The sequence below is a fragment of the Macrobrachium nipponense genome, chromosome 31 (assembly GCF_015104395.2).
Source record: "Macrobrachium nipponense isolate FS-2020 chromosome 31, ASM1510439v2, whole genome shotgun sequence".
Classification (NCBI taxonomy): Eukaryota; Metazoa; Arthropoda; class Malacostraca; order Decapoda; family Palaemonidae; genus Macrobrachium; species Macrobrachium nipponense.
In genome coordinates, this window is record NC_061093.1 from 33257101 (window position 1) to 33268226 (window position 11126).

The following is an 11126-nucleotide window of genomic DNA, read 5'->3' on the forward strand; positions in this document are numbered from 1 at the left end:
GTACTACACACATACGGTACATATATATCAGTACTTATATATGTATGCATAATCACATGTTTTATATATACTATATATATATATATATATATATATATATATATATATATATACATACAGTAGTAGTTGTCATTTTTATGTTGTTGAAATAATCATTAACTAAGCAAATTTTTGCCACTGATGATAATTTTTTAAAAGAAAACAATGTCCTATTATTCATACCCAAGGGGCCCACGTGACCAGGTACCCTCCCGCACCCCACTTAAAATCGCCATTGGTCACAAATGTCTGCCTGCATTGGGTAGAGTGATCTTGTGATATCTCTTGTTACAGTTTGAAAAAAAAAAATAATACAAATTGGAGAACAAAAATATATTTTTTTTATAGTCTGCGTACAGTTTCGAAATTGTATGTTGATTTTTAAAATATATTTGTTCTCCACTTTGTGGGTGTTCTTCAAGTTCCAAAATTCAAAGATCTGTTATCATCTTGCTATAGCTATTTAATAGGAAGATATATAGCACATTTTCTTCTTTTGTCCTCCTGAATAATTATAGCCGTAATGATGATAAGGAACAGGTACGTTTTTACACATCTTTAGTGCTCGCCTACCGATTCGCTAGTCCCAAGTTCAATTCCCCGCTCTGCCAACGTGGAATCAGGGGAATTTGTTTCTGGTCATTAGAAATTAATTTCTCGATATAATAAGGCTCGGATTCCACAATAAGCTGTAGGTCCTGTTGATAGGTAACCAACTGTTTCCTAGCCACGTAAAAATATCTAATCCTTCGGGCCAGCCCTATAGGAGAGCTGTTAATCAGCTCAGTGGTCTGGTTAATCTAAGATATACTTAACTTTTTTTATACGCATCTTTAAATGAGATTTATGAACGTTGAATACTTTCCGAGCCTTTTTTAAGAAGGAACTCACCTCACAGCTCTAGTATATATATATATATATATATATATATATATATATATATATATATATATGTGTGTGTGTGTGTGTGTGTGTATATATATATGTGTGTGTGTGTGAGTGAGTGTGAGTTATATACATATACACACACACACACACACATATATAATATATATATATATATATATATATATATATATATATATATATATATATATATATATATCATCTTGCCTGTCGTTTCCTCACCTGCCAGACTGTGGGAGACTCTTCGAAAGCTAATTTATAGGTGCTGACGCCTGGAAGTTTGAGATGTGTCAGTAATCTTACGTGAAATACTTATGCTAAAGTTAATTTGGATTATATGAATATATCTGTGATTAGCTAACCGTTATTTATTGATTTTGTAAATAATTGATGATTGTATTCTTATATGTTTTCTTGTTTGTTCAAAAATTTATAAATTTCTTGTTACTCGTCATCTCGTCTTTGCTATGACTTTCTCTTTTGATATATTTTCATATTCTCTTCATAAGAAGTCTGCTTCTCTCTTCTATGATAACAAGAATGGTATTAATCCATCTGTTACATCGATACACTTTTGTAGCCACATGATCACTCTCCCTTGAGGGACATCTTGCGAGAGAGAGAGAGAGAGAGAGAGAGAGAGAGAGAGAGAGAGAGAGAGAGAGAGAGTTTGTGTGTTACATAGTAGGTTAACAGTCACGTGTGCCAAGAACCCGGGGCGCACGTTTTCACAATTTCGGGAGTGTGACCATTTTTACGAGTCATGATCGAGGGACCCTTTATGTAGTCCTTGTACATAAAAAAAAGCAGAGAAAGACCCGTCGATTCTCGGGCACGTCTTAGAGAAAGGGCGAAGTGCAGTTTCAATATGCACTACTCTTGTTGCGATGATAAGGGTCGCTTCGGTTGTTACGTAGCGAAACGGTTACGAAAAGACCCAGAGAGAGGGAGAGAGAGTTACGCAAAATTCCCGCGTTAAAAATCAGGCCTGTACCGAGTGGGGACGTCGAATAACACCCCCACCCCCACCCCCCCAAATTTCTGGAAGTCCATATTTTCTGTGACTATCCTTTTCATTGAACTGTACTTACAAAGTAATAATTGACAATCTATTGGGTTTTTTTGGCACGTCTTTTTTTTTTCTTTTTTTTTTATTTTGTTATTGAACATTAACATCATTCTTTAGTACTAGGAAATACAAGAGTGATAATAAGAATATCAAATAGGTCAATATATTTGTAAATGATTTTAAGTAAAATTCTGTTAACCAGTCAGTACTTTGAATAACATCTGATCGGGTATACAGAAGGGCATAGACCGCATACCCAATTTTTTTCTTCTTAATATAACTAAAATAACATTTTCAAGTATTTCGTCTTGTATATACCTAAATATGTAATGACATTTATAGAAGAAAATAAGAAAATGTCCACTTTTGGGAAAAACAACCGCCCACCCCCCTCCTCATAAAAAACTCTGGGTACGGGCCTGCGTTTGTTTCAGAGATAAGCCAATTCGATTTTACCTCACCTCCGTTCATATTCCCTCTCTTCCATTCTCCTTTCCAGCCTCTCTTAACAATTGTTTTATAGTACAACTGCATTATTAAAGCCTTTTTACTCACAATTTCCCGTTCAGCGCTGGATGACCTTGTAGGCCTAAGTGATCAAACTCGAAGTTCTGCAAGCGTCCGACTCCACCTACTTGATTTTATTGTAAAATTATGGCAACTCTTAATCGCCTGAACGACGCACGTTAATCGGAAATTATTTTTTCGGTTATAAACACATCGTGTACTGTCATGTCTAAATTAAAATGCCCCAAATATGTGGACAGTTTATTAACTTATTTATCGGCTTTCGCTGATATTACATTTGCCCGACGCGAATATGAACCTACGCTTTCACTGGCGGAGTGACACTTGGCACACTTCGGGTGTCACCGAATTTTCTAAAAAAAAAACCAAAATCCTGTCGAGTAGGCCTACAGTCGCCCGCGATCTGAGCCGCCTTGCTCTTGCATTACAGTGCTTGCAACCGCGTTCGTTTTAGCACGTACAGTACACTGATTGAGTCATCTCCCGTTTTCGTTGAGAATTACATTCCCGCTTGGTCTACACACGGTTTATCTAGGCCTAGGTTTAATCCTGTCTAGACCGTGGGTCTACATGCATTCTTAACTACGTCCATATCTAGGAAGATGAAGGAGGCATTGGTAGTTCACGTGAGAGAGTCTGTCGGCTGTAACCAAAGAATTCTGGACACTACTTAATGCTATATCAGCCTTCCTAGGGGTGAACATTAACCCGCCATGATAGTGAGATATTGCCCTTTGCCCTCTGAAGGTTTGCTACATTTTCAAATTATTGGGCAATGACCTCTTGTCACCTTGGCTGCATTGCACTTGCTGATCGAGTGACAGAATACGGGAGAAATCGAGAAACGGATTCTTTTGCTAGCTCAGCATGGGAATAACTATTTTCTATTTTTGATACTCGAAGAGAATGTTTTCGAAGCTTTTAGCCATTTTTAAATTGAAATAAGCTTTCTTCTTCGTGATATATATACACATGCATATATATATAATATATATATATATATATATATATATATATATATATATATATATATATATATATATATAGAGAGAGAGAGAGAGAGAGAGAGAGAGAGAGAGAGAAATGTGCCATTTCTTCTGTTCCCTAATGTTTAGTTTATTCAGGTATTTTTCCTATATATATACATACATACATACATATGTATGTAATATATGTATATATTATATATATATATATATATATATATATATATATATATATATATATATATATATATATATAATAAACAAATAAATAAAACAAGGAGAACGGAAGAATGGTACATTTTTAGTAGCTTCTTGTCCCCCTTTCTAACCATAATGGCTTTGGTATTACGCAGAAGGACTATTTACACAAGAAAGGGTTTCTTAATAGCAGGCAGTTATGGGATATAGGGTTCATTGAGTTACGGCTAAACCCAAGATCCAAAAGTTGCGGTCATTTGTGTGGTTTCCATCACCCTTTGTAACGGCACTTCCGTAAGCAATGTCTGGTGCACCCCAGTTAACTTTTATACACAGGGGAGCAGAAACTCCCTAAGACTTTATGTATCTGATGCCATGCAATGTATGTAACAAATCATATGAGGTTTTACTGAAGAAAGACTGCCTTAGATAAAAAAGAACACAAACGATTGGTGCCATATGAATATAAAAAAAAATCTGACACTGTATTAACCTTGGTGCATCTCACGTCGTTTCTAAGGTCAAGTTAAAGAGGACTGACAATGTCTTTTTTATATCCTATTTTTAAGAGCACTCGTTTTAAGAGCCTTAGCGGAAATTTAATTAATTTCATACCCCATCCTGAGGTTTAAAACTCCTTCAATTACTGCCTGTCAAGGAAAGAATAGCTGTATATTTCCATTAGAACGCTGTAGTTTAATACTCTAAAGTTCAAATTTTCTTTTTTTATACAAAAAAAGAAAAAAAACTTGCGAAACTTAGTTCATCTCTGTTTTCCTCGGAAAGTTTTGTTAATTTAATCAGACTATGATCGAAAATTATGATATGAAGCATACTCATAAAACGGCTAATCCGTAGGTACACAATATAATTCTAAGTCGTAAGGGAGCCCTCCACTTATCCGAGGTATCTCAGACCTAATGTTGGCCTTGATGTGATCATCCCAGTAATGAGTTCCATCGGTAGGCAATTGTAAAAGAAGCAACTAATTTCATTGAACTCATGGCAACACAAGATTAGTCTGGACCACGTCGTGTTTTGAGGACCAGTCATGCCTCCGAATTCCTGAACCGTGTACCTGCGAGCTGTATTGTTTGTTAAATTGCTGGGGGTGACAAAGGTCGGAGAGTAAGTCTTTTAGAAATAAATGGAACGTGGTAAGAGCATGGCGATGAATATATTTCAGTGGCTGGTGAACACTTCCAAGCTCATTCTATGTACACAAACTTACGGACTTGTAAACATGTGAGTATATCTTATATATGCAAGTCAAGCACCAGTAAATAGACATATTTAAGTCACGAATTAAACTTTGCTGTTTTTTTTCTGTTTAAAATGTGTCAAGAATTCAAGTATTGTTCATTTATGAAGCTGCATTAAACTCATGACACTCTGATAATGACACGGCTTACCATGGCAACATTTACTTGTAAAGCCAGCTTTGTTATCTGGAGAGAGAGAGAGAGAGAGAGAGAGAGAGAGAGAGAGAGAGAGAGAGAGAGAGAGAGAGAGAGAGGGAGCTTTTCAAATTAAAAGATTTGGAACTCTCTTCTATATTCACTGCTTTTACAATAGTAAACTGTCATTTACAAAATCAGAACCGTAAGTTATTCAACAGTTACATTACTATCATCCTTGGCATATGTTACATGAATACATTCAGGTTAATTATCCGTCTTGCTCTTCGACGTTTTAAGCAACTAAACTGACTGAAGGGTTCAACGGTCTACCACCGGTGTTTGTGACAATCACGTGTTATAGCCATACGACCATCTTAGTTAATCCATCTCATACCTGCAGGCAGGGTTGTGTCATGTTTTAATAAGCATGGAATTGTTTTACTTAAACTTCAAAAAAGAGTTTATATGTTTTACATTTTCTTCAGCAGTCACTTATTCGAGATCGGTCAACTTTAGTTTATCAGTTTTATTGGGCAAATATAGCGTAAGAATAGAATATTAGCAAGCAGGCAGGCAAATCTTAAAAAACAGTGCTGCTTCTCCATTAGATATGACTAAGAGGCATCGTGTTAAGGTTATCGAAACAATACAAGGAAGTTCAATTTCTCACAGGCTGGAAGCTTCTTGATTTTGCACATGAATCCATTGACAAGTGTTGTTTTTGTGATGAGGGGTCCACAGCTTGTTAGTACCAAGCACTAACTGGAGTTCTAAGTACTGACATGACATTGAATTAATTGTGCAACATTCTTGTTACGTAACTCAAATTCATACGCCATCACAGATGAAGCATTGCTTGAGAACCTTTATACCCGGAATTTAATAATGCGTGTGGCTGAGTTAACTCGTGAAGGAACAAAATGAATCCCCATTAATGTAACATTGCCACAGCTCCGTATAATTTAGATAGCCACAGAAGAGATGAAGAAATCACATTAAGAAAGCCTAATTACCACAGACTGAGTTTACGCACTACTCAGTAAAATTATTTTGCGAACACGATCAACGATTTCGAAATAACTGAGAGATAGCCAGAAACTTCAAGTTCAGTAAAGTGATTTGCAACTTTTGACACAACACTGTTGGGGCCATTTTCCTGAGAAAGAGTGAGAATCATTACGGTTATACTTCTTTTTACAAGAGTTTTCAGATTTGTCAACCATTGACTCAATTCCACATAATAAATTCTTTTATAAGAGAACAACATTAACTAGAATTAGCATTCACACTAGTAGCTTCACATCATCCGTGCATTTGTCGTCTAGGCCAGTCCCTTACGACGCTCCTGATTGGCTGTTGATAAGCCAATCACAGGGCTTGAAACTCTCAGTCTCTCTCGAGAGTTCACATAGGTAGGATGTATATTCCACCTCTTCTGAAAGACGTATCCCTCAGGCGATGTGGAACATACTTCCTGCCTATGTGAACTCTCTTGAGAGACTGAGTTTCCAGCCCTGTGATTGGCTTATCTGCAGCCAATCAGAAGCGTCGTAAGGGACTGCCTAGACGTCAAATGCACGGATGATGTGAAGCTACTATGGTTATTATGATTCCCCGTACTAACATACGCTTCTCCTTAGTACGATTGTTCTTGCAGTACACTGAAAATTAATGCTGTGTTCACTCTGTAACAATTACAGTTCTGAGGGGTCACTGACCTCACAGCAACCACATACCTCTAAATGTTCTTTCATAGGGTAGATCAGTGGCCTTACAAGTGGGGTTCCTGTTTTAGGCGAACCCTTTACGTAGGCGCTCCACTATCATTGTCCTTGGACAACACTGATTAAAAGTATATCATAAGTCTATTACAAGATTTTAGAAGTATAGTTCGATTATCTTCTGCGTGTGGTAAGTTACTTGGATGACTTAGCCTAGGCCGTGAGATTTGTAGTGTTTCAATGTTTATTTAATATATTTTTTCTAATCGTATTTATTTATTTTGGCAGGTACTGTCGTGGGTGCTATTCATCGCTCTGATGACCTACGTGAGGGTGGAGATCGCCAACCTGATGAGAGAGGAAGGCGCGCACGCGCTCTTCTGGTGCGGTGCCGTTACGCAGATAGGGTCAGCTGGTGGAGCCATAATAGGGTTCCTCTTGGTCAACGTCTTCAAGCTCTTTGCATATTATGACCCATGTTCTTAGTTTCGTGTCTTTTAAATACTGGTACATGAGTATACGTACACTAGTTCACCCAGTGATGACATCAGAACCAGATCTACTCTCTTTGGTAATGTCAGTTAGTACTAGGTGAAATGTTAGTTATATTTTTTTTTTCACTCGTACATCTTAGTCACAAGTGTTTGTGACTATTAAAACTATGATGTGATACGCGGAGTCGCAGCGAATGATTTCAGCATTAAGTTCTTTTATCTGCGTTATATTCTTATATTTCAAATTTCTGTTTTTACCAGCAGCTGAAAACTTATATCGATGTATGTAAGTACTTTTTTTTTTAGGTTTTATGCCGACACTTATTTTAAGAGGCTTTATAAAGCATTGATACATTTCCGGAGTTTTATAAGGTTAACACTGCGCGAAATGCGTTTGCCTTTTCAATTACAATGTTATGTAAATAATTACTTTTTACTTTTAGAAAAATATCATTATTTTTGTCATTCTTTTAAGATGTTAGATAGCATAGTACTGTTGTCTGTATGCCTAACGAATAACTCCTTACGAGCACAATATAGACATTTGCGTGTTACCCTGTAACAACATCTCATACGATTTTATTTTTACAATTTCAAAGCTGTAGGTCTTCCTGTTTTATTCAACTGTCTTTTGAAGACATTAAATGCTACCAAATTAAATAGCTATTCCCCGGAAATAATTTCTTATTATACGGATGGACTATATTGGGAACTCGCTTGCTGGAAATAGATTTCCAATATAACGTAATATGCTTTCAGAGCTATGTCCGAGGATTTTGTCCATGTTATTGATAAAATGCATAAATGAGCGAATTCTTAAATAGTTTCACACATGAAATCATTGCCCATTAATAATAACTTTTATTTTCTCAGTTTCGGTGACATCAGAAAATAAGGAAAAATTACGTCTAGGCTTTGAACCTATGTAAATCGAACCTTTTCATACAATTTCAAAGTTGCTGTTTTGAAGGGTCACCCTAGAATTGTTTATAAGAATGAGAACAATAGGGGAAAAGTGTAGCTTACCCGAAGTCTCAGTAAGTGCCAAACTCTAATGCTGTATTTGAAATGGGTTACCACATGCAAACGGTCACAGTTGCAGTTACTGTACCAGAGTATCATCTCTGGTAACAGAGGCTTTCAGGCAGGATGAGAAGAAGGCCCATTTCACAAAGAGGATATTACCCCCAAAATCTTCAAATTTGACCATTCCAGAATTGAGAAGCGAGGACCAGAATCAATGCACAATCCTTTACTTACATTTTTTTGTGTGGGGTAAAAAAAAAGTGTATGAATGAGTGTGTGATATGTTTAAAGAAATATATACAGCTCCTCAGTGGCGTGGTCGGTGTGGTTTTGGCCTGCCACCTCGGTGGCTGCGAGTTCTCGGGCATTCCATTGAGGGGTGAGAGATGTGTATTTCTGGTTATAGAAATTCACTCTCGACGTGGTTCGGAAGTCACGTAAAGCCGTTGGTCCCGTTGCTGAATAGCCACTGGTTCCATGCAACGTAAAACCACCATACAAACAAAAGAAATATATACTGTATATGAAAATTATTTTACTTAATATAATATATATATATCTATTTTACTGATATTCATGTAGCCATTTTTATGTAGATTGTGTTTAATAAAATTTTATGTATATATATGGTTGTTCTATATACCGAAACTTTTAAGCAGTTTATCGCTCTCTTAAAAAAGATTTTGAATTTTATATTTCGAAAAGTAGATTCGCCTCTGTCGCAGCTGTGATTATCCAAGAAATACAATGGTTATTTAAAGATATGGACTTATTCCAAGAACAACGCCATATGTATATGTATATATATATATATATATATGATATATATATATATATATATATATATATATATATAATATATATATCAAAAGTGTACTACTTCCGTTTTAGACTAAAAATCATTTACAGTAGTGATAAGTGCACAAACTCATTTACACTGAATGCTGCAGTTCCATACTGGACTAAATTAATGGCGTTCTACTACCCATTTCTTTGCTTTAAATACTACGGTAATAGGTAGTAGGTACAGTATTAGGCATAAAAGTTACTTTTAAACAATAAGCCATTACTAATGGTTCTTAGCCGAGTCCCGCGGGCCCTCGGCCCATTAAACTTTTAGCCGCGGTCCATGAACCTCAGCCACACTCCGGTGGTGGCCTATGTTTTTGTACTACCAAAGCTGCCAGAAGTACGATTATGGTTAAAAAATGAGAACTAAAACGAAACGGGAAACGTTATTTCACTGCAGTTATAGGGATGGAATTATAAACTATAATGAAAAACCTAAATAAATGTTGAAATATCAGCAAAGAAGGAAATATAAATAAGTGAATGGTATAAAAACGGCAACGGGGATTGCAAAAGAAAAAAAAGCACAAGGGAGTGTATTAGAATTTAGCTGAAAATGAAGAAATGCGTATCAGGTGGGCCTATATATTACTTACATGGACAACAACAAAGGATAATCGCAATGTGATTCAGCAAAAGCCTAAATGTGTATAAAGACATTTTACTTGGTGTGCGTTTCACTCCTTACAACTGTATTGCTCAAAATTATTAGAAGACTTTTGCCGAGTGCCGACACCAAACTAAGTAACTTTTACTGTTTTCCACATCCCTGCCACTTGCCCGTCTTGCGGTGCTCATATGCACCTGGCACCTACGGCTGCACTGCAATACAGTAACTGAATTAACAGACACTTCCGGAAACAACGAGTGTCCCCTTTCCGTTTACGCTGATGTGAAAAATAACGAGACATCGATACGTGCTGTGCGAGAATCCACTGTCATTTTTAATTTCAATGCACACCTCTCGAAGCAAGCTTCATGCCCAAGATTCATTATTGGCGTTAGGATTTAGCCAGGCCTATGGTTGCTCTGATATCTTTTTTGCTTGGTATTACCAAATTAATGGTTTCACGTAAATAAAGATGAATGAAGCACCACTTAATTTACACGAGAGGTGGAGATAGCAAAGAACTGTATTTCACCATGCAAGAATCTGGAATTAGGCTATGGCCTTCATGGTAAGTAGTCTCATTGGGAATCAGGATAAAGAATACTCCCTATCCAGGCTCTCCAGAAGAAAAGACCAGTTTAACTGGATTTTCTTATTAGTAGGTATTTGGTTCAGTTGTAATCCCTGTATACCTAGTAGCCTAGTTGTAGTAGCAATGCTTTTTATTTCGCATTCATCCGTATCATAGTTTACATTAAAGTCAGTTGGCCATTGTTTGTTCACAGGAAAATGTAGCCTTAATTTCTTGATAGGCAACGTTAATTTCTCGCCAAATATATGATCCATTATTATTCCCGCAGCTTCTCATTGGTTATGCATTGCAGATTATTATTGTAGGGTGGATAGCTAAGTACTAGTATTATGGATTGACCTCAAATGGGGTGAGGAAAAAAAAAAAGTAATTACGACAATATGAATACTCTAAAATGTATAAGTCACCAAGTAAGCAGCTTTAGAATATGCATGAGTCATGTCTTAAGGGCTAATTAATATCTCTCAAAAGACACAACAGTACCTATGTCTAGGCCAGCTACTAGAATGCATCCTAACTTTGGCCAACTTAGCCTATTAATTATCTTGGGCAAAGGCTCCAACCAGTCATCGAAGACTATGGTGGCCGTGGACCCCATTGTCCAACCTAATATCAAATCCCTTAATCATAAAATAGGTACTACAGGGATGCATTATAACCATAGCTCCCCTAACCTAACCTAGGCGCCAGTTTCTGCCTGGCAGGGGC

At 36.7% G+C, this 11126-nt stretch overlaps 1 protein-coding gene across 4 annotated transcripts in view; it reads left to right on the plus strand.

The window, feature by feature from the left end:
* The window catches only part of LOC135206749 (solute carrier family 52, riboflavin transporter, member 3-B-like), an 83150-nt gene extending 74293 nt beyond the window's left edge, over positions 1-8857 (plus strand). For all 4 annotated transcript variants that reach the window (XM_064238238.1, XM_064238239.1, XM_064238240.1 and 1 more), the window contains one exon: positions 7136-8857. In XM_064238238.1, coding sequence (XP_064094308.1) covers positions 7136-7333 — 198 coding nt within the window. In that variant the 3' untranslated portion in view covers positions 7334-8857. The remainder of the gene's footprint in view (positions 1-7135) is intronic.
* The last annotated feature ends 2269 nt before the right edge of the window (positions 8858-11126 follow it).